This window comes from Eumetopias jubatus, unplaced genomic scaffold (assembly GCF_037043125.1).
Source record: "Eumetopias jubatus isolate StellerSeaLion01/CBP00866 unplaced genomic scaffold, mEumJub1_p1.0 scaffold_9, whole genome shotgun sequence".
Classification (NCBI taxonomy): Eukaryota; Metazoa; Chordata; class Mammalia; order Carnivora; family Otariidae; genus Eumetopias; species Eumetopias jubatus.
In genome coordinates, this window is record NW_028274815.1 from 111,548,836 (window position 1) to 111,574,804 (window position 25,969).

The following is a 25,969-nucleotide window of genomic DNA, read 5'->3' on the forward strand; positions in this document are numbered from 1 at the left end:
TTTTCAAATGAAGGAAACGAAGTTCCAAGAAGTCAAGTCAAGCAGCGCAGAGGTGTGGAAGTGGAGCGGGGACCAGAACACGGCCTTCCTTCCCTGCGTTTCCCATACCAGCCCCTCTGGCCTCCCAGCCACTCTCTGGGCTGGGGTTCACTTCCTCCCCACCCCGCCCCCACGCCCTGCCCTGGGAAGCAGAACTCGGAAGCCCAGCCCCAGGAAGTCTGCCACCAGGGGCTTCACGCTGAGGCAAGGGGGGGGGGGGCGTCTCCCTGGTGTCCGGCAGTTTCTCTCTGCTTCCAGCCACCAATGGGGGGGGGGGTCAGCCCGCTGTGGCCTCCTAGGGCCTCCTCCCCAGCCCATACCTGTCAATAATGACCGGGTCAGAGGGCGTCTCATTCCGGTTGCCACAGCTCTTCCGGTCACAGCACCGGCTGGGGGAAGAGGAGAGAGGGAAGGAGGAAGGGAAGGAAGGAGAAGGTGTATGTGTGTGTGTGTGTGTGTGTGTGTGTGTGTGTGTGTGTGCGCGCGCGCGTGCGCATTCATCCGGTTGAGAAGGTGTGTGTGTGTGTGTGTGTGTGTGTGTGTGTGCGTGTGCGTGCGCATTCATCCGGTTGAGGATGCTGTGTCCTGTCTCTGAGTATGGAATCCCTGATGGGAGGACTCACTCCCAGGAGCCTGGGGAAGAAGGGTCCGTCGCAGGGAGCTGGAGAGCCCAGTTCTGAATGTAAAGTGGGCCAGGAAACCCTTGTCCCAAAGGCATGCTGCTCCTGGAGGATTCAGGAAAGGCAGGCTGCAGGCCACCTCTGGGGTCTCTCTCTCTCATACAGCAAAGAGCTCGGATTGTAAGCATACAGCTCAGGAATTATCAGAAAGTGAACCCCCGTGTAACTGGCACCCAGACCAAGAAAGACCACATGATCAGCGCCCCAGAGGCTTCCTCACGACCCTGCCTTGTCACTACTCTTTCCAAAGGCAGCCAGTGTCCCGACCCGATTTTTGAACAGCGTTCTCTTTTCCATGCAGGAGGAACTGCTTCTCAGGACCCTGTAGGATGGGCATCTCCTGGGGAGACCTTCCCTAGAAAAGCCAAGCTCTGGGGTAACAGCGACCAGGAGCCAAGAGCTGAGTCTGCCCCACCCCCCCTCCCCTAGAGAGCACCCTGAGGCTCACCCAGGAGGCAGCAAAGTTTCCTCTCTTTAGCTTCTGAGCTAATCCGGGAGGCCCAGCCCTGCCCCCACTCCTCAGCAAGCCTCCCCTGAGCTTTATTAGTTAAGCTTTCCAGTGGTGGCAGGAGGCCTCTCTTACAAAAACACTTGGAGAAGCCACATAAACAGGCCAGGCTAATGGGGCCTCAAGGACCCTGTCTTCAGCCAGCACTGTGCTCAAGGGCCTCTCTAATCCCTCCCCGCCTCCCCCAACCAGGCTTCCCCAGGGAGCTTCGAGGAGGGGGGTGGCAGCAGTGGTCAGGGGCAGGGCCCAGTGGGGACCAAGGGGCAAAGGTGCAAGTGTCCCAAACCTCACCTGCACATGATTTCATGGGTGAGTAGCACTCGGCACATTTCGGGGTTCTTGTCCTGCCCCTCATAGATGATGGCCTGGGGGGAGAGGAGGAATGCACAGGCTCAAGGGGAAGGGAGCAGCTCTCAAGTCCAAGTGTAGGGGAGAGATGGGCCCTGCCCCAGGAAAGATCATGCCCTCCAGCTTGCTCTGGGGCGCCAAGAAGGCGAAACAGGAGCTGGGACCTGGTCTTCCCAAACCAGGACCCCCACCGGGGGCTGCGGTCTGCAAGAGTGGCATGAGGTAGGTCTACAGATTCTGTTTGTCCACAGGCAGCTTTTTCCAGAGCCAGCTCTGTTTGGGGCCGGGGAGGTCCCCAGGTCACACGGTCAGGCTGCTGGTGGGGTAGGCACACTCCTATTTCCACTGTTCCCATGCCCCTAGGGGACCTTGCCTCCTGCTCACAAGCACTGTCCCTCTGGGCTCTGCCCACCAGTCTCTCTCCCCATCCCAGGCCCGCGTGTCCTCCTTGTGCTGCTGGATCAGCCTCCCCACCAGTCCCCCTGCCTCCACTCTGCCCTGCAGCGGGGAGTGAGCTTCCTAAACTGCAGCTCTGGCTGCCCACTTTATGATCCCCTGTGCCTCCAGGCCATCCCTATGGGTGGGGTCCCTCTCTCTCTCTCTCTCTCTCTCTCTGGACCTCCTCCAACCCCTTCCACACTTGTCCCCACACAGTCCCACTGGCCGCTCACTGGTCCGCTTCCCCCACCACAGTGACCACAGGCTTTCTAGAAACAAACCATTTCTCCCTCTGCCCTGGGACTGGGTGGAGGCTGCTGGAAGACTGTGGGAAAGCCCGTCTCCACCTTGCATTCCAGGCCACTGATGAGCCCGTCTGTGACTCAGCCCGGCTCCTTACCAGCACGCACAACTTCTCTGAAAAGCCCTGAGATTTGCGGCCCTGCCTTGGGCAGAATCCATCAGGATTTACTCAGGTTTCAATTTCCCCAAGCTCCTTATGCTGGCCTCTGAGCCTCCTGTGAGCTTCCAGATCAGCAAGGCGCTAAGGATCTGCAGTAGAAGCTCTGGGACCCCACCCAGTCCCCTTTACTGGACCAGGGCACCCATCCCCCAGCTGTGGTTAGTGGAGGCTGCTAAGGGCTTTCTCTTGAGAACTGCTCTCAGCAGATAGGAGCTGCTTAGCTTGGAAATGTCTGGAAGGTTACACTCTCCCCTTGGGAGTGGCCCCCAGCTAACGACTGACTGATACAGGGTACAGAATCCTGGCCTCCTTGCCTCAACGGGGCACAACTCTGTTGCCATTCCTTCTCTAGAGCTCCCTGGGGATCAGGGTGAGGCTAGACTCCCGCTGGGACCACATCCTTGCTGAGCCCTGCTCAGCCTTCTCTGTCCCGCTTGCCTCCCTTCCCTTCTCCTGAGAGCTTCACCCCTGCTTCCCAATAAAGCACATGCACCTGAACGTCCATCTAGGCTGGACTTCTAGGGGATGCAACCTAAGACAGGGCCTTTGCACAAATATTGTCTTTTTCTAGACTGGAGGGCAAGGCCACACATCCTCCTGCCATAGGAGCTGGACCAGTGGGGATGGGGGGGAGGGCGGGGGCAGGCACGAGGATGCTCACTCAGATGGGGTCCAAGAGGAGGGCAAGATGGGCCTGAGCCTCCCCTGGGCGGGCTCACCTGCTTGGACATGGAGTCAATGAGGCGCACATAGAGGTCCTGCTCCGTCCGAAGTCCTAAAGGTGGGGAGGTGGAGAGGGCTTGCTGTGGCTTCTAATGACTGAACCACACTCTGCACCCTTCCCACCTGGAGCCAGGCCCTCCTCAGCCCCGAGGAATGGGCCGCTATGGGTCACACAAGGTGCAGGGAACCTAGACCTCCTCTGGGCCCTGGTGGGAAGGGGTGGCGGGCCTCACTCACCATTGTTATACACCAGCCGAAGGCGGTAGTGGACCCCGTTGTTGGTCTTTTCAGCTCCAGGTTCCTGCATGGGGAGGACGCTCAGTGTCCCCACGGCTCCACCGGCCTCCCCTCAGCCTCTCTGCCTAATCCCAGCCTTCCTCCCTCCCTTCTAGACCTCCCACCCGCTTCTCCCCCCCCTTCCACCGGCTGTCCATCCGTCCGCCCCGTGGGAGGGGGTTCCCTGAAGACCCCCCTCCCCCCCACCCATGCTCTGGTCCCGTGAGCCCACGAGCCTCTCACTCGGTCCTTTTCCACGAAATCGATGAAGGCCGTGCGCTCCACCTCCACGGGCTGCCCCTGCCGGTCATACATGGCCAGCACGAAGTGGAAGAAGTTGGATTTCCTGAGGTTGGAGGGGGGCTGCTTCTCAAAATGTGCGCGCGCCAGGCCCACGCCGCTGCGAGGAGGAAAGGGGCTGGCAAACCACCGGACGCGCCCTCCCTCTCCTGGGAGAAAGGCCCCTGGGCCTCCGACCAGGTGGGGGGGCGGTGCTGGTCAGGGCGCGGTGCTGATGCTGCAAGAGTCTGGGCCAGAAATCAGATGGGATGGGCCCCTTCCAACCCTTGCTAGGGATCTCGGTTCCAGACACGGCTTCCCGGACCAAGGTCACCCTAGCCTGCTCCCTTGGAAACAAGGGGCACAGCAGGCAGCGACCGGGGCACCCCTGCCAGGCCCCCTCCCAGGCTTTTCCCTGGGCCCCACGTTTTGAAAGGCTGATCTCTAAAACCAAAAGTACGAACAGCCCATCTAACTGACCAGAGACTCCTGTGACTGCCCTTTAGAGCATCAGGGGGCAGCTAGGAGGTTGTGGAACAAATAACCCAGGGTACCCCAGCCCACGCATTCGTGAACCTGTGGCATCGTCTGGGAGATAGTGGTGTCCCTCAGGCTCTCAGACACATTAAACTGGCTCAGGGCCACTAGTCCGCCCAGCCCGGAGTCTGGGCTGAAGGCAGGGGGTGCACCCCCGGGGTGTACAGGGACGGCCTTCACACAGTGGGAAAGATATACACTGGCTCCTTTGAGCAGAACGACCTTCTGGTCTAGCCTCGCCAAGGGCGGTCACCTAGCTCATCAGAAATGACTCCTAGGGCACCTGGGTGGCTCAGTAGGCTAAGTGTCTGCCTTCGGCTTCAGGTCATGATCCCAGAGTCCTGGGATCGAGTCCCGCATTGGGCTCCCTGCTCAGCGGAGAATCTGTTTCTCCCTCTACCCCTCCCTCCTCCTTGTGATTTCTCTCTCTCACGTTCTGTCTCAAATAAATAAATAAATAAGTAAATAAATAAAATCTTAACAAAAAGAAGAAGAAGAAAAGAAATGACTCCTCGAAGGGGCGCCCCGCTGGCTCAGTCGGTGGAGCATGCGAATCTGGATCTCAGGGTTGTGGGTTCGAGCCCCACCTTGGGTGTAGAGATTACTTAAAAATAAAATCTTAAAAAAAAAAAAAAAAGAAAAGAAAAGAAATGATTCCTAGAAGCAAGGCCCTGGCAAGAGCAGGAGGAGAAAAACAAAGGCCCGATTCACCAAGTAGTTCCTCAGCCCCAGCGATGTACCAAGCCCCAGACACACGGCACTGAGTGGGGCCAGAATTAAATGTCTGGAAGGTTAGAACTAGATATAGAGAGCTATAACACAAGACAAAGTGGTGGGTGCCCCGCAAAAGATGTTACCAAAAAAACCCCACAAAAACCCCAAAACAAAACAAAAAACAACGCATAGTAGCAAAGGAAGAAAACAATGAATTCTTTCCGTGAGAGATAAGGGGAAGCCTTCATGGAGATGGTGGCTTTTCCCCTGGTTCTTGAGGAATGAGTAGGAGCTCAACAGTTGCAGCAGGCAAAGGGGCAGAACAAACGGCGTAAGAAATGGCTGTGGGTGTGAAGGTTGGTGTCGCTTGGACCACAGATTTTAGAAAGTTAAGTGAAGAGAAGAAAAAGTTGCATTAGAAGTGCCAAGTCTGGAGAGACACAAAAACCAGGCCACGAGTTTAGACTGTCTCCTCTGGGCCAAGGTCTTGAAAAGAGTGCTCCTTACGTCTCTCATGGCTTCAGATCCTCCCTCTACAAAAGGCAGCTATGGCCACCATTGCTGGGAAATGAGGCTTCACAGAGTGCACAAGTGTATGTAGGGGGCCCTGGGACACCCTCCAGGAATAGACTCTGCTTGGCTCAGGCTGGCTCCCCGTGTGTGGTAGCCAAGATGGTGCCCCATGATCCCCACTTCCTGGTATTTATGCTGTTGTGTAGTCCCCTCCCAGACTGTATCAGGGTTGGTCCGTGTGGCCAGTAGAATATGGCACAATCAGCATATGATTTCCAAGGTTATAAAAGGTCATAAGAGACATGGTGGCTTCAGCCTTGTTCTGTTGGATCAGCAACCAGGGCAAAGCTGGCTGCCATGTTGTGAGGACACTCGAGCAGCCCTGTGGAGGGGGCCTGGCAGAAGAACCAAGGTCTCCTGCCCACAGCCAGCACTTAGCTTGTCAGCTGTGTGAATGAACCACCTTGGAAGAAGACCCACCAGCTCCAGCGAAGCCTTCAGATGACTGCAGCCTCAGGAGAAGCCCAAGCTGCTCCCTCACTCCTGACTCTCGAGAAACTGTGTGAGGTAATGGGTGTTTGTTGCTTGACACTGCTGAGTTTTGAGCTAATTTTTTTATGCACCAATTCTGCTGAGGGCTATGGCTTGAGAAATACAATGAAAGGCCACCAGACGGTTCTGAAGCCAGGCAGGGCTTAGAAGATGCTGCCCGTGGGGAGGGCGCAGTGGGGTGGGAAAGCGAGAAGCGGCCGCAGGGAAGCAGAGAGGACGTGGATGGTAGTACTGCCTTGAACCATTCAGACCAGAGTCCCATCATGGACACGTCACTGCCACTGTGGAAACATCTGCCATATTCATCACTCCTTAATGTTGTTCATATAATTTTAAATCAACTTACTCTTACTCTGCTTCACGCAAAACCATAATATCTGGGATATTCTGGCTTGAGGGGCTTGTGTTTTTACTCGTACATGTTACAGTGAATACCTAAACTTTAAAAGGACAATTGTCCCACCTCCTTAAGCCTGCTTGGGAGCCTCACCGGTCCTTGTGAAATGTTGATTTCAGGGGCAGAAGTGATGGGTCTTGCTGGTTTCTGATCAAGAGGAGCTGGAGGGGACCACCGACACCTTCTCTTCCCCACCAAAGGTCCTTTCTACACGTGTCCCTTCCTCCAGGGACGTCCTCCTCCCTCGAGCTTCCCACCTCCTCTGCCCTCTCCTCCCCTCCCCCTCAGGCGACAAAGTCCTTTCAAGTCCTGGCCTTGACCCTCCAGCTTCCCATTTGCCAAGTGGCAGGGAAGCCCAAAGAGCTTTGATCACAGCAGGTCCCTGATTACTGCTGATGAATATGCTAATGAGGCAGCAACCCTGACTCCTCCTTCTGGCCCCAGGACCAGTTTAGGGGGAAGAGGAGCTCCCTGGGTCAGGTTCCAGGACCACCTGAGGGGAGAAAAGGCGGAAGGGGGTGGTGGGCTTGTGGAGCCCTCCCAGATCACTATGCCCTTTATTCTGTCAGCTAGGCCAGGAGAGGTGCCTGGAAGGCTCTCACACAGCAGGGCTGGAGGGTACGGAAAAAGGGGCCTTCACAGAGGAGGGGTGGATGCTGAGCAATAACCTAATCCCCTACACCACTCAATACGCCCTTTCTTCACAGACACCCCTCCACTTCCAGGCCAAGAGTAAATCAGTGATGCTGGCATGAGTTCTCTCTCTCGTCCATCCCTCTTGGCAAATATCAGTCAGTCCTGGGTCCTGGCTGCGTGTCAGCTCCTGCCGGGCTTCTAAGGACCAGACCTGGGAAGTCTGGCCCAAGTCCCAAGCCAAACCCCCTTCACAGGGCTGCCCTCCATACAAGAGGGGATTCCTGGGGAGAGAGGTCAGGAAACCTAGGGAGAGGAAAGATGGCAGGTATCCCTGCTCCCCCCCCGCCCCGCCCCCACAGCCTGGGGCCTATGGACCGGTATCCAGTGCCGCCAGCTGGGGGTTGGGTGGGAGGCTCACTGCCTCACATGCTTATGCCCAACCCCAAAGTGGGGTAAGGCTCAGGTCTACTTCTCCTGAGGCAGCGCAGCATCATCCTCCCTTCCCCACCTTGCTGAGTGGGTCTGAGGCACCCTCCTCCTCCTGGGCTCACACGCATCCAGGCAAAACAATGGGACAGGTGGCTAGTTTACAGCTCCTAGACAGGATTACTATCAAAATCAAGGACAGAACAATAGGAGTATTATAGCTCCAACCACCCCCCCCCCCGACCGCCGCAGATCAGGAGAGGACTCCAGAGTGGGCAAGACCGCTGTTGGGCATACCCAGGGCTGCTCCTGGTCTGGGAATGTCTCCAGTTTACCCTGTTCATACCCCTGCTGGACATGTGAGAGGCTCAAGGTGAAACAGAAAAACTTTTGCTTTAGAAAGGCATTCTCGTATTTCCTATGACCAAGAGACAGACAATGACAGAAGGATCAATCCATCAGCAAGAATGTGGGGTAGCTCTGGACTATCCCTTCCTTCTCCTAGTTCCCCCGTGTACCTCTACCCCCAATGTGCAGCAGGTGACCAATCCACATGCCTAAATGGAAGTGCGAGCCTCAAAGGGAGAGGGTTGGGGAGGGGACAGACTTTAGCTCTTCCCTCCCTGGGAAGAGCTGGATGCTCTTGTAACGAGAAAACAAACCAAGATTAAAGAACAGAAAGAAAGAAAAAGAGATTCACTCAAACAGCTCAGAAAATGGACACAGGGGATGCAGAGAGGTCGGAGAGCCCCTGCTGGGTGCAGATGTGGGGTGGGGTGGGGGGTGGGGCCTCTGCGGGCTCTCATACTAGCTTAGAGACAGAGAGATGTGGATGAAGGCCAGTATCTCCGATTCTGCGGTCTCCCACTGGGGTGTGGGGAGAAATTGCAAGCATGTCTACTGATATGAATCCCTTATCGAAAAGAAAAAAAGGGAAGCAGGAGTTGAGTCCCTGAAGCCTGGAGAGGCAAGGATTCAAATGCAAACAGTTTATGTGGGAGATGATCCCAGCAAACACTTGGGCGGGCTGGAGAATGAGAAAGAGAAGGCAAGGCACTCCGTAAAAGGGTGCTCTATCCACAAGTTACGGCTGTGGGCCACTGCAGCTCCCCAGTCCAGCTGGGAGCTCTGGAAACAGTCTAGAACAGGCGCTTCGGAGGAGGGAGCTGGGGTAGTTATCCGCCAATTTCAGTTAGTCGTTGGTGGAGGGCTCCTGGGCCGCCATTGCTCAGGAAATTCTGGCCCGGGATGCAGGTGGGCAGAGCAGGCTCCGGCAGATGCTAGCAGGGGAAGCAGACCCCTTACCAAGGGTCCTGAGGGGAGAGGAGCGGGGTACCAACCACCGGCCATCCAGAGGTCTGTAGTGTGTTAGAAGCCAGTAAAATTACAGCCTAAGGGACTGACTGCAACTTGGCAGATAGGAATAAGAATGGCCTCACCTGGTACATGTGGTGCTGGAGCCTATAATTCAGAGACATCTCATTCCCTGAGCCTCATTAGTGCACGAAGCATGCCACACAGGCGCCTTTTTCAGAAAAATGCAGCCAAACGACTAGAACAGCCACATTAATCACTTTTGTGAGACTCCAGAAAGAATTACACATCTCTTGGCTTTCTTAAAAAGCTTGTTTTCAACAAAATGTTCAGAACAGTTTCCTATCAACTCTGGAGTGTGCTGAGGTGGTGGGGCATTTGCTCTTGTACTAAAGAACCCAGACATGGGAGGAGAAAGCGCTTGTTTTCTTATTTCTACCATGGCCTGCTCACCCCCATTCCCATCTTTGGTCCTGGAATAGCCTGTAAGTTAAAGGCGACGGTGGCAGAAGGGCTTTGGTGTGCGCATCTACTTTGTGGTCTGAGGACACCTGCTTTGTCACAAGCATGGATGTGCATGGGCTTCCTGAGTACTGTGCTGGGAATCCAGGTTGAAGTTGACACCAAGGACAACCTGACCTTCCCGGCTGGGGCCATTCAGGTGGCCTGTGCTTGGGGGACGCGTGTGGGGACATGCTGGGGGCTGCAGAGTTGTCTGGCTGCTATTGCGGAGGCCACAGTGGTCCCTGGAGATGCTCCTTCCCAGGGCAGGGCAGGATCCACCAGGGCCCTTCTCGAGGCAGCTGCTGGCCCCTGCCACGGCTTTCTAGCACAGAGAGCACCGCACCATCTCAGCTCTGTCCTCAGGAGGTCAGTTGGGGCTCCTTACATCCCTGACTACACGCTCATGATAAATAAGAGCAATTTAAAACGAGCATCCCAAACCCCTCAGAGGACAGGTGGCCCAGGCTGGAGTTTGGCCTCCCCCCAGGGGCATCTTTGGACCTTCTGCATCCCCCTGCTCCCCACCGAATCCTAACTCTTGCCCGCCTTGATAGCCCAAGGTTCTGAGCAGTGCCTTGGCCTTGGGCCTGATCCACCTTGGAATCTGGGATGCTGGGGAAATGGGGATAAGCCCTAAGGTCGTCCGCAATGGGGGGAGGCTCCCCCAGGAGGTAGAAGGAACAAAAAGCATATGTCTCCTGAGTCTCATCCCTTGTCTCAGCTTTCCCTAAAATCTCTGCGAATTGCAGCCCTTCTTTCCCCCATCCTGGCCCACTACATAAGTCTCTCTTTTCTCTGTGTCTTCTCTTCCTCCAAGCGTCCCACTGGTCCTGCTCCCTGCACGCCTCCCCTGGGCCCCTGGGACTGCTGATTGGCCCATCAAATTGGGCCTGGCATTCCTGGCCCCAGCCAAGATCTGTTGGCCTAGCCCTGCCCAGCCCAACAGGCCCAGAGCCTAGCTGTGCCACAGACCGGGAAGATAAAAGTAGCAGCCCACTGGGGCACACCCACCTTGACAATGTGGACAGAGGGAGGACCTGGAGGCTCTGAAGCTGCGTCCAGAGGGGCCTGTGGGAGGGAAGGCTTTGGGGCTGCTTTATATCCCCTACTCCTGTTGCCCAGCAGCGGCGGTGGCGGTGGGTGGGCTCACCTGCCACAGGAAGTTGTCTCAGCCACCGAAGTCCCCCAGTGGGGGGGATCTCACTAGCCAGGGCTTCCACCCTCCATCTTGCCCTCCATTCCACCTAAAGGCTGCCCACCCTGCTTCTCTCTGCCCACCCCGTCGCCACCCACCCACAGGCCTGCCTGCCAGGTCCCAGGCTGAGGAGCGGCTATTAATTATTAAAGCAAACAAAAGCATTTCCTAGCAGGGAGGCTAGCGTGCAGCTGCTTACAGGAAAGGCAGTCCAGCTGGCTTTCTCAGGGCCTGCTTGTGTGCTGGGACCCGCTCGAGGGGGAGGGTGGGCTTGGGTCCTGCAGGGGTCTCCCTGGGCTGGGAATCCCACCAGGAGAGGAGAGCGGCTTCTGGGCTGAGCACCCCAGCAAGAGGACGCAGTCTGCAGGGCAGTCTGGGGAACATGGGCTGGGGCTGGCGTCTGCAACTCGGAGATGAAGTGGCAGCACTGGCTAGGGGTCCTTGTGCAGAGCTCCCCACTGGGAAGATCCTGCCAGACTTCCCTCCCCTGCCCTCCCCTCTTGCCTCCAGGGCAAGGGCATGGAACCCCTCTCTTTCCCTACCCTTCTTTTGCTCAGAACTTTCCTTCCTGTTGGCAGAGCCTCCCTCACTGATCTTGGCAGGTTCTGGGCCTTCTCCTCCATCTCCACCTTCTGTAAGACTTGGCGGCATAAAGCTGGGAAGCGGCAGCAGCCCAGTATCTGGTTCCTGGAGTCAGGTAGATGCTGGAGACCACCAACATGGGGAGGGGAGCCCAACAGAAAGGGATCTGGGAACTTTCTAACATGCACCCCTGTTTCCTTCAGCAGATACTCGTTGCCCCCCTGCTGACTGCTCCAGCCTGTCCTGGTGCTGTGGACACAAGGACAGTAAGCCACCATCCTTGCCCTAAAGGAAGGCACGGGCTGGTGGGGCACCGCTGACTCTGGCCTGTGGCCCGCATCCTTAGGCAGCACTGAGAACTGTTCCTGAGGTCCGGTGGGAGGGTGCACATAGAGAAAGTGCTGGGGTGCAGTGGGTCCCCGAGACTGGAAGACTTTATTCAGTGGGTATGTAGGCGCTGGGGCCAGGGGAACTGTTTCAAGAGGCACCGTTGGATGCCAAGTATCATGCCAAGGGCTGGAAGCTGGAAGGGAGTTTGGGGTTAGATGGTGGGGAGCCCTGAGGGCTGAATACCTGGGAGGAAGTGGGGGTGACTGAAGTTTTTAATCGGAGAAGGACATGATCAGAGAAGAGTTCTTTGGAAATATTGCTCTGCCCCCCCCGGGGATGGCAGATGGTTTCAGGGGAGAGGTGAGAGACTGGGGCTGGGGCAGGGGGATAGGGGGCTGCGGTGGTAAACGGGGGTAGGTTAACCTTCAAGCCAGGGAGGGAAGAGGTGGAGGGCAAGGGTGAGCTATTGTTAAAAGGTGACCTCGGACGTGAAGAAACATCTAGGAGCCTTGACAATCAGGGGGCTTTGGGGCAAGGCATCAAAGACAACTGTCAGATCCCAAGCAGGCTTGGGGAAGAATGCTCCTGGGCAAGATTCCCAGAGGTAAGTGGGAGAGAAAGCAGGCAGAGGTTGAAGAGGGAGGTAGGGGATGGGGAAAGGAATGTTTGTTGCTGGTGTTTCAGGATGGAAAGACCTGAGCCGAGGACTGACTAACCGACTGACTGGGGATCAAGACACAAGTAGAAGAGATGATGGGCCACTTTGGGAAGAATGAGGAGAAAGGATTAGCCTGCTCTCCCATGGAAGGAGGTGGTCCAGAGTCAACCAAATGGGGCGGGGGTGTGCTCCCAATCTGTGTCCTGAGGCACAGAAGTCTCTGGACTTGCAAATATGGAGCCCAGTCCTGAAAAAAAATGTCCCTCTTCCAACTGGGGAAGCCTCTGAGTCCCAGCGATGTGGCCCCCAGGACTCAGATGGGACACCTCAGTGCCACTCAAGAACCGCCCCCCTCACGTGCAGACAACACTGCTGTTGGTCAGATCCTCCGGGAAAGGGCCCCATCCCCACACTTCTGCACCCACAGAGGCTACAAGAGCACCACCTCCTTCGCATCTGCTTCCCCCTCATTAAACCTGCTGGCTTGACACAGGGACAGAGGGTCCGGTCAGAGAGAAATAAGAACCCTAAGCCCCAGGGGCTCCCCTGGCACTCTTCACCCACTCTTACGAGGAGCTCTCACCACAGCTGGTGGTGGAGAAAAAGATGGAGCCCCCGTTAAGGAACAGATCGTCTCAAATTAAATAAAAAAACAGAACCAACAGAGAACCCGGCAGGATACAGAATTGTATGCACAGCCCAGGAAAAAAGCATGTAAATGTGCAAAAAGATGGGAAGGAAATACTCTAAAATGTTGACGGTAGTTGTATCAGAAAGGTGGAATTTTGTTTTCTACTTACCAATTTTTCTGGAATATAGTTATATCATGAGTAAAACTATGTAAATTAATGCATGGCAAGACGCTCTTCTCTTGAAGAGATGAGCTCCAGGGAGAGCCCCCCAGCACTCCCTGCCAACAGTCAGCAAAGGACAGGAGTGCAGAAACACAGGTTTGGTTCCACAGGAAACAAGGTGTGGGTCTGTTAAAGGGCGAGGCTGGGCTTGGACTATGAGCGGTGTCGGCGGAACAGGCCCAGGGATAGGAATGTTGGGCCGGTGTGCCAGGCCTCGTGGGCCTTGGCAACTCTCCTATAGCATCCCTTCAGGCTGCCGGTCGAGCACCTGCTGAGACCTTGCGGCAACCCAGCTCCCACGTGCCCCAAGGGTCTGCAGAGGCAGCACCTCCTTAGTCCTAACCACTGAGAACTCGAGTAGGATATCTAACACCCCCCCTTCTCAACACGCCCCCTCCCACCGCACCACTCACAAGTAGGGGCATAAAAAGTCCGTGGTCAGGTGTTGTGGGGGCAGGTCAACAAACCCTTTAAACTTCCTCTCCAAACCCAGGAGTCCATTCCCTACCCAGGCCCCGTGCCCAGACTCCTGCAAAGGCGTCGGCATAGATGCTGGGTTCCCAGGGACCCTTCTGCCTCCCCCAGGGCCCGCCAGGAAACCACTCTGAGGAGAGGCGGGGCCTGAGCGCCCAGCCCCAGCCCCCAATCGTTCCAGCCAAGGCGACTGTCCAGCTCGCCTGTTCCCCACTCTTCAGCCCCCAGCCTCTTCTCTGGCTCCACACGCACCCCTCCTTCAACTCCGAGGGGCGTGGGAAAGCAGAAAGGGGGCTGGGTTTTGTGCCTTTCCTGGCAGACAGCCTCGGAATTGGACAAGGAGAGGCTCTGGGACTGCCCACGAAGGAGGGGTTGTCTGTTACTTGACGGCCGGTGGCTGTGGGTCACGGCTCAGGGACTGTGGACAGCGGGGATACCTTCTACTCTAGAGCCCTGGACCGCCGGCCCCCCGAGCGACAGTCGGAAATCAGAAATCAGAGCTGGGACCGCGGCAGAGGTGGCAGAAGCCCCGCCCCGGCCCGCCCCATAGCCTCAGGAGGAAGCAGAGGCGCTCGGGGCAAGGGTGGGCGGGAGAGCTTGCCGGGACCGTCCAGAGTTAGGGCTTCCCCCCACCCCTCGCCCCAGCAGCTCGGCAGGCTGAGCGAAGGCGGCGCGGAGCCGTCCAACCCGAGCGCTCCGGGTCGCGTCCGAGCGCTTACCTCTGCGCCGCGGTGCTGGCGTCCAGGATGCCCGCGCCCTGCATCCAGGAGCGCACCGAGCCCAAGCCCGCGGGCAGCAGCGGCTCCTCCTTCAGGTTCAGCCCGCCGCGGGGCAGAGAGTCCTGCGCGGGGAACATAAGGGCGCGCGGTCGGTAGGCGCCCCCGCCGCCGGGAATGCGGTCCCGCCGAGGCTGCGGGCGCCTGGGCTCAGCCAGACCCGACGGCAGCGGGCGCCTCCAGGAGCGCAGCGCAGCGCCGGATCCCCGCGTCTCAGTGCGCGCTCGCCTCTCGGGCGCTCCCTCGGAGAAAGCGGGTCTGCGAGCGCCGGCGCTGTCCCCTCCCCTCCCGGGGCGCGGGGCGGGGAGATGGAGGGATTCCCCCGCGGCCTGAGCGCCGGCGGGGAGCGCGGGAGCGGAGCCGGCACCCGGTCGGCGCGGAGGCGCCCCAGAGGCGCGCTCTGGCGGCTGCCCAGGGCCGCGGTCGTCGGAGGGGGGGCGGCCCGAGCGCCCCGGGAGCTGCCTCCGGCGAGGCGGGGGCGCGGGGCTGCCCGCCCTTTCCCCCTCGCCCCCCCCCACCTCCCGCCCGCCCGCGGCGCCGGCGCGGGGCGCTGATTACCATCCGGGAGGCGGAGGCTGCGGGCGCGGAGCTCGGCGGCGGCGGCGGCGGCGGCGGCGGCGGCGGCGGCGGCAGCGGCGGCAGGAGCAGCAGCAGCCGCGCGTCCCGGGGAAAGGCAGGGGCAGCGCCGGGCCAGCAGACGCCGCCGCCGCCAGAGCCCCGCGTGCCCCGCCGCCCCGGCCCTGCCGCAGCCCCGGGCGGCAGCACCTGGAGCAGCAGCAGCAGCAACCCGGCCGACTCCCCCCGGGGCCCGGTTCCCGCGCCGCCCCGCCGCGGCCGCCGCCGGCCGCCGCTCCCCGGGGCCTGGCCGCGGGCCCGGGCCATCCCGCCGCCGCCGCCGCCGCTCCCGGGGGAGCGGGAGTCGAAGGGAGGGAGCGCGGGCGGGAGGAGGGATGGCGGGAGCGGGCGGGCCCAGGGGACTGGGGGCCAGGGGAGGCGGGGGCGGGGCGGCGCGGCCGGCCGAGGGGCGGCCGGGGACGTGACATCATCGGGGGAGGAGCGGCTGGGCCTGGGCCGCCGCGGCGGGGCGGATCCTGGCGAGTCGGTCGCCGGGGCTGGGGGCTGCGGCCTGGCGGAGGCCGCGGGGAGGAACAGGAGGGACCCGCGGGCCCTGGGAGGCCCGGGCAGGGGGCTGCGCGGCGAGGGAACCGCGCCAAAGCCGGGGGAACGCGCCACGCCGCGCTCAGAAACCTCGGCCGCCTCCGGGTCGCCGCGGGACGGAGCTCGGGCTTCTGGCCTCACCCCCCTCTCCAAGTACCCGCCGTACTGCCCACGCGGACACCCTGTTCCTGCGCTTGCTGCTCATTTTGACGCCTCCAAGCTTTTACTCTTGAGGTTCTTTGCTCGCCCCTGCGGTCCTGCTTGCATTTCCCCTGGTGAACCTGACCTCGGTTTAACCTCAGCCTAGGACTCGAAGCTCCCTCTCTCTCTTAGACTGGGCCCCAGACAGCTGAGCGGCGTCCCTGCACACCCCATCCCTCGGCCCCTTCCCTGCGTTGCCTAAACCTAAGGCATTTTCGTTTCCAGACGGCGCCTTTCCGAAACCTCTTGATTTCTGATTGCGAGTTGGACACTTAGGGCTCAAGTGGTAGGACTCGGAGCCCAAAGCACCTCCTCTTTCTCCCCAGCACCTTCATTTGCAGATTTCATTCCTTTTTTTTTTTTTTTTTTTAGCTTCTGGCACAGAAATCATCTCACCCTTGTCCCTAGGGGCAGAGCCATTTCTACCCCTGACCTCACCCTCTGGCTTGATGTGTCCTGGCCAAGCTTTGAACAAGCCCAGAATGAGTCCAGTACCTTCCTGCAGAACAGCACGGGGGTGGCCTGCCCTGCCTGCTTCTTGCACTCTCAGATACCCATGGAATACTACTTTCCTGCCCCAGCCGACTCCCATCCTCTGTTGGGGGACCTCCAAGTGTGCAGTTGGTGGTCCACCCCATGTTGACCTAGATGAGGGGTCCTAGGGGCACCGCTGGGCTTCCTATCACCTCAGAGGCTCCCCTGCCTTCTCTCTTGACTTCTTTCCTCTTTGCCATCCCTCCTTCTCCATGTCCCCCTTCCCATCACCTGCAGTGCAGGGCCTGTGGCTCCCACCCAGACTTCTCCAAGTGTCAGCTTTTGCCCCAGGTGAGATTATCAAAGGTAGGTCTCTCGTTAAGGTGAATTCTTCTGCCAGTCTCTTTCTCCATCTCCTTATCTGACTCTGAATCCTTGCTCCTCCCCCTGTGGTCCCTGACCAGCAGCAGCAACACTGCTCCCCGAATGTGGGAGCTTGTTAGAAATGCAGCTTCTTAGGCTCTGCCCAGGCCTGCTGGATTAGAACCTACCTTTTAACAAGATCCCAGGTACACATTACATTTGAGAAACGTTGCTTTAGAGAACCCCCCCAGCCAAGCATTCCATACTTGCTTCACCCCTCTCTACAACCTTCAAACCTACCTCTGGCTCTCGAAATTTCCAGCAAACAGCGTACCTCTTAATGGAGAGGGTCCGGGGAATGGCAGCAAGATCCCACTGTCTCTCTCAGCTGTTCGTGGTTTCCATCCATTCTCAGTCTCATCGCCCATTCTGTTCTCTCGGTGCACCCCCAATAAACATGTGGACTCAGGGATTTCTTGACTAAGTCCCATCTTCTGCCCCTCCTGATGTTGCCCCATCTGCTCTGTTCGCATCTTGGTCCTACTTTCTTTGGCGCAGACCTCCCCATTCTTAGAAGAACCCTTCCCTTGTCCCTGCCTCCTCCTCCAACATGTGCCCCTCCTGTTCCTGAGAGTCTCCAGGGGCACTCCACCAAGGATGCCTCGCCAGCCCCCGGCAAGCCGCTCTCGAAGCCCTAGTGGTCTGGCTCCCTTCCAGCTCTCTGCCACTGTGTGCCCTGCGCTCAGGCCTCAGGCCCTCTGACTCCCTGCAGCCCTGGGCTCTCCAAACCCTCCTCCTCCCACACACACCCCAGGGAGAGCCATCCTGAGGACTAGAGCTCTCTGCCTCTCTTGTCCCTGCGAGTGCCTCAGGCTGCTGGGCCTTGCTTTCGTCTCCCTTCTCCGCTCAGAGCTCATGCTCGTCCATGGCTTCAGAGGCTGTCCCGGGGACACAATCTCCTAGTGTGGGCCTCCATCTTGCTTCTCCTGGTCCCGGACATCCGCTGGTGAGCACAGAGCTGGCCTCGACTCTCGGGGACGAGGGGAGCCCCTGCCTGCATGGAGGGTCCCTGTCCTCGGGCCAGGAATGAGGCTGCCTGGTCTCTGCAAACTAGCTCTTCCTCCTGCCCGCCCCCCCCCCCCCCCCGCTTGTCTGTCCATGGCACCTTCTCCTGATGCTCATCAGGCTTGGGGCCAGGAGTTCATCTCCGATACTATCTCCCTGTCCCCAGCTGCCCGCCCCAATCACCCTCCATCCTCCTGCTGTCACTTGCTTAGAAACTTCCAAATGTCTCTAGTGGCTCCTCAAGTAGACATCTAGGGACTCAGTTTAGGGACGGTCTAAGCCCTTTGATGCCTGATCCCCATGTCTCTTGCCAGTCTTCCCTCCATTCTCTTTCTGTGTGAGTCCCTTGCCCGACGCCGAAGATCTTACTCTTTCCCAAACACAGGTTGCCACTACCACCACCGGGCCTTTCATCTGGCTGGTCCCTCCAGGGGCAGTGCCCTCACTACCGCCCCACCTTTCTTCTCCGGGAGGCTGCAGGGACCACATTCCTTTTCATGATGGTGGAAGGGCTTCGCTGTTGCAGATCTTCGTGGTTCTAGAAGACTCTTCCCCAAGTAGACTTGGGGTCTAGTTGCTCGGGGTTAACCTGGGGCAGAAAGGGGACTTAGTGGCACTGAGCTAATAAGGCCAGTTTGGAGGGGCTCCTGACTTGTCTGGGTTTCTATTCTATATTAACCACATGAACTAGAAAGAAACCAACCAGGATGGTGTTTGTGGCTTCCTAGGGCCTGCAGCCCCAGAGAAAGGCTTTCTGGGTTAGAGCCACTGAACCAGGAGGGGGCAAGCCCTCTGGGTGATGAGGGCATCAATTGGGCCAGCAGGTAGAAGGCCAGGGAGCAACTTCTGAGTCAGTCCTTGTGGTTGGAGCTAAGTATCTCTGCTTTAGATCCAGCAAATCTGTTTCTTGGAACTCCGGGTGTGTTTTTATGTTTTGTGTGGCAGTGAGAGACTTGTGAACACTCCGTGTCATCCAGAGTGAGTGGCCTGGGCTGTTAGAGATGCAGGGGCAAGTACTGGGGCCAGCACGGAAGAAGGGCCTGAGCCTGAGACCAAGACAGCATATGGAAAGGCCAGTGGAGCTCAATGAGTGGGTTTGCTGTACTTGCTTCAGGGTGGAAGCCTTTAGCACCTGGAGCATCGTAGGTGATGCGGAGGAGCATGGCATCTTTCCTGGAGGCCTGGGCCTTAAAACAGAATTTTAAAGATTATTTATTTATTTGAGAGAGAGAGAGTGAGCAAGAGAGAGCGCACAAGCAGGGGGAACAGCAGAAGGAGAGGGAGAAACAGGCTCCTCACCAAGCAAGGAGCCGGATGAGGGGCTCGATGTGGGGCTCCATCCCAGGACCCTGAGATCATGACCTGAGCCGAAGGCAGATGCTTAACCGACTGAGCCACCCAGGCGCCCCCAAACAATATTTTTAAAACCAGCAGAACTCTCTCTCTCTCTCTCTCTCTCTCTCCAAAAGGGGATGCAACACCGCAGAAAACAGATCTAAGGTGGTGCATTAGGCAGAAGGCTCCTGGCCAGGCTGTGTGTTGGGCCATAGCGCCCCCTGGAGGTCCCAGAGTATCAGTTACTTGGATCCACTTCAAGGTCAAGTTCTCTTGATAGATGTTACCATATAGACAGAATAAAAATATTAAAGCATTCACTAAATACGGTTGTTCACATGTTCTATGAAGAAAACAAAAATGCCCGGGGCCATCTCAGAAGGTTTCTGGGTGGGTATGCCCCAGCTCTCAGCCTTCCTCCCTGTTGACTTCCCCTGTTGTCAGGGGAAAGACCCATACTACAGGTGTTAGTCTTGCCTTGGGGTCCCTCCCACTCCCGAATCTAGGCTGGGCTACTCAATCTTGAATAATACACAATGGGAGTCAACACTTTGGCAGAAGAGTTGAGCTCCCATCTCCAGTTTCTAGGCTGGAAGAAAGACTGCATGTCCCTTCCATTTTCCTGATGTCCACACCCCTACCAATCGTAAACCATCTCAAAGTCAACCAGTCTCATCCTCACTGAGGAAGAGGAAGGGAACTGTTTTACCTGGTACAGCAATGTGTGCAGTAGGCTGGCCCCTTTGTTCACCCAGGAGCTTTCAGAGAGGGCCGGGGACCTGCAGATTTCCAAGCCAATGCTGTAGCAGCATTCAAGACTGTCCGGGGAGGGCTGCTCCTCAGCTATCCACAGGCAGTGGTGGAATATCAGGAAGAAAAGCATGTAAATATTATATATATATATACACACACACACATATATATATATATAATTTGTGGGGCAAGATCAAATTCCTTTTCTGATGACGGTGGGACGCTCAGTGGGAAACGAAGCCATCATGTTTGAAGTAAGGGTATTGTGGGGGCGAGGGGAGTGGAGGAGGGTGGGAGGGGCCTGTTTTTCACTTTGTTCTGGGTGAAGTGGGGAGAGGGCCTGGCAAAGACCAGTTCTCCAGGAGGCTTAAGCTTTAGGGACCCTCATCCACACAGACCCCTTCCAAGGCCCTTTGAAAGCTCCTTGCAATGTGTTCCCATGGTTATATATAAATCTGTATTCAAAAGTTTGTCTTTTTCTTCTGAAAGAGCCATACCTCCTCTGGTTGTATGAGCTTCAGGCTCCCCTGAACCTCAATCTTCCCAGAGGACCTGGAGTTGGGTAGGAACCATTCAGGTAAGAGATAATAAAGACCTAAACTGAGGCGGGTCAAGGGGGGAGGAGAGGAACAGAAGAGGGAGATGTTTTTTTCATGGAAAAGGTCTGTCACTTAACGACCCGTAGCTCTTGCTAATGGGAATTTTTGTCTCTTCTCTGGTGTCCCTAGTGTTCAGAACAGGGCCTGGCACACAAATACTTGTGTAATGAATATTTGTCCAGGAGGTAGAAGTCAGGAACTCATGACTGATTAGGTTTGTGGGGGTCCCACAGGGTGCCCCAAATGGATGGGCTTAGCACACATACCACCTGTCAACCAGCCCTGCTCTACCCTGTCAGCCAGACCCACTCCTGGGGTAGAAAGCCTCGAGGCCTCTCTTTTTAAACCTTCAATGGCCAATTGGCTTGTTGGAACCAGGTCCTTGGAATGCACCACATGGTGAAAATGATTTGGGGTCTGGAGACTCAACTAGGCAATATTATTGCCTACTTACTATAGTTAATGTAGTTAAATATTCTTGCCTAATTATCCTCAGCTTCATTCACTTCCTGGGTAAGCCTGGGGTGCCGGGGGTCTGTTGGTGTGACTGTTAAGTGTTTAACAACCACCCTTCAAAAAATAAACCCAATTTTCATGAGGTATGTTTCCGCTACGGCTCATTTCAAACTAGTAATGTGATGCGACTGGATGTGTGGGGAAGAGATGTGCACAGTAGGTTCTCCAGAGCCCGTGCAAGCTGAACCTAGCACACCCTGGTGCGGGCCTTGCGATAGAAGTCCCCCGTACTTGAACAAGAGTGATGGAACAAGGGGCTCCCTATTCTGGGTCAGGCTGCATGTGGGCAGTTCTTTTTACTGGCAAGATTACTTCAGGTTGGGTGAAATGTATGTGGATGATCAGTTTGGCCCAATGCCCAACTTTTTTTTTTTTTTTTTTGGTTTTTCAAAAAATGTTGATTTTTAAAAATAATGCTATAATGCTGTAATTTCACATGTATACTTTGATAAAGTTTTTGCACATATATACCCATGTAACCCCTGCCTGGATTAAGATACAAGCCCTTTGCCACATCCAGAGCAGCCTCTCTGGTACCTCCTCCCTATCAGTGCATGCCCCTCTCCTGACTTCGAGCACCATAAACGAATTTTCTCCATCCTGGGAGTTCGTCTAAACGGTATCATGCACTATAGAGTTTTTTGTATCTGGGTTTTACTCCTCGTTAGACCTGTGAGAGTTTATCCATGTTGTCATGTGTAAGAATTTTCCCATTTCTGTGTAGTATTCCTAGTGCTGACTTTTATTTTATTTTATTTTTTTTTAAATTTTTATTTATTTATTCATGAGAGACAGAGAGAGAGAGAGAGAGAGAGAGAGGCAGAGGGAGAAGCAGGCTCCCAAGGAGCAGGGAGCCCGATGCGGGACTCGATCCCAGGACCCTGGGATCACGACCTGAGCCAAAGGCAGACGCTTAACCATCTGAGCCACCCAGGCACCCTAGTGCTGACTTTTAATAACTTTAACTCAATAAAAGTTTTTGTTTGTTTTCATGCTTCTCATGCCTGTTTCTGTCACTCATCTATGAAACTGTGGATTCCACAGGTTGGCCCTCCTGGCCACATACTTAGTCCCACGATGCTCTTCTTCTCTTTGGCCCTGACTCATCCTCCACTACTTCCTCATCTCCCAAAACATCGGCCATATCCTTCTCCATAATTAGTCCACTTCCTCATATTCTCCACATTTCTTTAAATGCTTCTCTCTTCTCTAGTCTTAGCTGACACCCGAATGACACCGGTTATGGACTGAATATTTATGTCCCCCTGTAATTCCTATGCTGAAGCTCTAACCCCCAATGTGACTGTATTTGGAGACAGGGCTTGTGAGGAGGTGGTGAAGGTTAAATGACATCATGAGGATGGGGCACTAATCCCACAGGGTTGGTGCCCTTGGGAGGAGAGGAAGGGAAAGCTCTCCCCCCACCATGTGAGGACATAGTGAGGAGGTGGCCAGCTGCAAGCCAGAAGAGAGTCCTTACCAGGAAATGAATCGGCTAGCACCTTGAGCTTGGACTCCCAGCCTCCAGCACATAGGACCATAACTGTCTGTGACGTAAGCCCCTTGTCCATGGTATTTTGTCCTGGCAGCCCGAGCAGACCGCGCTAACACCCAAGGACAGCCCTTCTCCTAAGACCCTTTCTAGCACTGACCATTTATTCTCTTTCACTGCACTACATGTAAGTATTTGGAATTTGAACTTGCCCTACTTTCAAGCTAATAAGTTAACTTGTTACTGGATGTTAATGTTAACCTGTTAACGGATCCTGGCTGAAGACATATGATTCCTAGATCAGAGACAAAGAACTTTATTACTCACAGCACAGCAAGTAGCGATCATGTTTGCATCAGTTCCCTTGCCCTCCGAGTCCTACAGGGGCCACACGGGGGAGCCCTCTGGGTGCTGTGCACGAAGTGGGTTTGTGTTGCATCAACATGAGACTGGGGAAGCTGCCTCTTTTGTAGAAATCAATAAGCGAGCTCTTTGTCCTTGAGGCAACCTCACGGTTGCTTGCTGCACGCACAACCCTGAGAAATACCCCAGGCAGAGTGGTCAGGGCCCTATATTCCTGGCATGCCCAGTACAAATGTACAGTGATGCATAGGGCTGATGTGGTTTGGCCTCTCCCAGCAATTGGCCCTGCAGATTCTTGGCTGACTTGAATATTCACATGAATATGCCACTCCATCCGCCACACTGATTAATCTGATCAACAGAGACTGGGACCAAATCCGCTCAATCTGTCTCATGTGGAATTTAATTAAGTCTACTATCTATAGAACTTGAAGCATCAAGATGAGGCCAACCTAAAGTATTGGCTTCCACCTTGCCACCTAGGGTCCCAGACTTAGTCACCAGTGAAGGAGTCCCAAGGGGATCAGTAGGTCTGATTTCAGAAGGTCGGGATATAGTCTAAACCCAGGTTATAAACCATTACAATTCTCACAAGTGAGTTTTAGACTAATCTGCTGATTTTTTATGTCACTGCCAATAATTATAGGAGGTAATAGATGGGCCAAAAAGTAATTCCCATCCCTAATGGAGAGACATTCCACAGCCCACATACAAACATATGCCTCGAAGAGTCACATGTTACTCCAGTTCAAGATTTGTGGTGAATTCTGATTTGTATCACCATTACACAGGTTTGGTTAAACCACATGGGCAATGTCACCAAATAGGTGCAGCCTCAGTTACCATATATGAACCAAGACCACTTGGGAGACAGGCAAAATATGTGCATTTGTACCAGTCAGACTGCAACAAGGTTGTGCTGGATGGGGTGTTTGTACAAGGTCAGGGGACGGGAGGTTCCATATTCCGGAGCTGCCACTAGTGGCAAAGGGCACAACGGAATAGTTCAGGACCAGCCATGGAAGATGTGAGTTTGCTGTTTCTGTAGCATGTGGACAGGATGACAAACCCAGAAGGGGTCAGGCTGCCAGCTGAAATTTAACTCGTATAAACTAGGTGATGGTTTTGCTAGGCTGCAGTCCTGGATTGGGGGGACAAAGAAAACATGAGTCACCCCTCCCTCCCTGCACCTCCTGGCATCTAAGATGCCACCAGGCCTCCATACCTGTGGGAGCAGTGTGTCCCATTTCAGTAGCGAGCACTTCACCTTTTCTCCAGTCTTTCCCTACTCACACCCTGACTGTTATCTGGCGGGGCCAGGTATGAGTGGCACAAAATGTGCAGAGACCCCTTATATCTCCCACCTTGGCCTCTGTGGGCCAGTGTAGGGGGACTTGGCAAGCAGTGCACTCAACCAAGTGGTCATTACCTTTATGACCTAGGATCAGGTAAATCCATCAGGAGAGTTCAGGTGGCTAAACCAGAATGAAGTTTGAATCCCCCACCCCCTTCTGCCAGGCTGACAACCAGAGGCTGTAGCAGCTAGGCTGGCCTGGGGTTGATGCTGGGGGACAAAAGGAAGCACTATGCCCAGGAATAGTCAGAGTCCCAAATCTTCAGAAAAGGTCTATATAACCCACCCCTTTTGTCCTGATGATCACGGAAGAAATGGCTGAGAGATGATTCTTGCCTGGGGACAACTGTGCTCAGTGACCACACTGTCTCACTGAGATGTGTGGACCAGAAGGAGATGAGGGAGGTAGTCAGGGGTTTTTGAGTTTATTTTTGAGGTGGCCATTCCAATGCCTGATAATATGGAATGCCTGAAGATGGTGGGGAGCCTGGCATGGCCATCAAATACCTTGACTATTGGCTCCTTGTTGGGTGGCTTTCGCAACAAAGGGTGCATCGCAGTCAGACTGTAGATGGTGTGAAAAGTCAAAACTTGCCATGGCTTAGTTACGAGGGCCACGGCGTGTGGTAGTCTCCTGATCAGAGTAGGGTAGGGACACGATAACCTGAAAATGGACCCACAGCAGCAAGGTACCTGTGATCGTCCAGAGAGGGGGTCAAAGGTCTGAGGTAGTCAGTCATCTAGGAGCAGACAGGAGCAATGCCCCATGCGATGTGGCTTCTTTACTGTGAGACAGTCTAACTTCTGGGAGGCATTATAAGTTTGCTATGTAGTGGTGGCTTCTGCATCAGAAACATACAGTTCTTTACTTTGTGCCCTGTCCACAATGGTGGATGTGTTGCCATGCCTCGTGCAGTGATGGATCTAGGCAGTGGTGCCAGTTGTATGGCCAGTGCAGTCTGGGTGGGCAGCCTGAATCCGGTAGGTAGTACTAGAGAAGGGTCCTTACCATGCGCATCTCCATGAATGACCCAGGGTGTCTGATTGGCAGATTTGCTTCCACGGTTTGCAGCTCCCAAGAAAAATGTCTTTGATCTGCCAGTCTCGCCAACAGGACAGCTAGGTCATTGACAACAACACAAAAGGCAGTAAACGCGGGCCACATTTCATCAGGGGAAGTATCGGCTAGAGCTATCACCACTGCCTTGAGTTCTGCGCATCGAGCAGAATGAACATGGTTATTTTGATTCTGCCTTGTTGGTGCGGAGGCTGAGTGTGGACATCATCAGGTGTCAGGGTAACCAAACCACCAGTGAACCAGGCAGGAACTTGAGGGGACCTTCTGTGAATTGAGGGCCCCATTGAGCTAGCAGGTGATGCTTCAGGTGATGAAGTGAGGAAGGGAGTTCTCCCCAAACGGATTGCCACCACTCTTTCATGTACAATTCAGATTATGTCCAGGACGGGCCAGCTGTGCTCTTGAATAAAGCATTTACATTTGAATGTGAAGGCCTTTTATTCTCCTCTCTTGATAGCCACCAAATCCAAGTTGACCTATCCCAGAACGAGGGACGTCAGGTGGAAAGTGACAGGACCTGTATGGGTCACAAACAAGGTAGTAGGTTCGTTAAAAAAAAAAAAAAAAAAAAAAAAAAAAAAAAAAAAAAAATCGATGTACTTCTTGACTGTGGCCGACTGGTGGCGCTGTTGTGCTGGAAAAATGGCCTCTGCGTAATTGCTGCCGTCGAGGCTACTTTTCCCGTTCACCTTCTTCCTCTTGGAAGCCTATAGTTTGTTCCAGACGGTTCCGAGTGCTCAGGAATCACTTATGGACAAGCAGCAGCTTCCGGATGGGCAAATGCGCTGACAAGTAGGGGCACTCTCAGCACAAGCCTGTACAAGCATCAATACCAATTACATTTTCAGCCGTGGCACCCCCAACGCAGAACACTGAATTGGCCCAAAGGTCCCAGCTATAGGACTGCTTTAATCTCCCTTCCCTACTGCAAACGTTGTTCAGAGCCCAGCAGTTGAAATTTGGTGATTTTTTTACCTTATGGAAAGACAGACCAAGGAGTTT

The 25,969-nt window shown here is 55.4% G+C and overlaps 1 protein-coding gene across 3 annotated transcripts in view; it reads right to left on the minus strand.

Annotated features, from left to right (window-relative positions):
- EBF4 (EBF transcription factor 4) overlaps positions 1-15,098 on the minus strand; it is a 56,899-nt gene extending 41,801 nt beyond the window's left edge. The window contains exons 1-7 of one of the 3 annotated variants that reach the window (XM_028118770.2): positions 14,775-15,098; positions 14,160-14,281; positions 3,719-3,875; positions 3,437-3,500; positions 3,196-3,251; positions 1,519-1,592; positions 360-428 (exon numbers count right to left, since the gene is read on the minus strand). In XM_028118770.2, the coding sequence (XP_027974571.2) occupies positions 360-428; positions 1,519-1,592; positions 3,196-3,251; positions 3,437-3,500; positions 3,719-3,875; positions 14,160-14,281; positions 14,775-15,098 (866 nt within the window). Of the gene's footprint in view, positions 1-359; positions 429-1,518; positions 1,593-3,195; positions 3,252-3,436; positions 3,501-3,718; positions 3,894-14,159; positions 14,297-14,774 lie in introns of those variants that run through there. The other 2 variants (XM_088026256.1, XM_088026257.1) reach the window with 2 other exon arrangements.
- Positions 15,099-25,969: the final 10,871 nt, after the last annotated feature.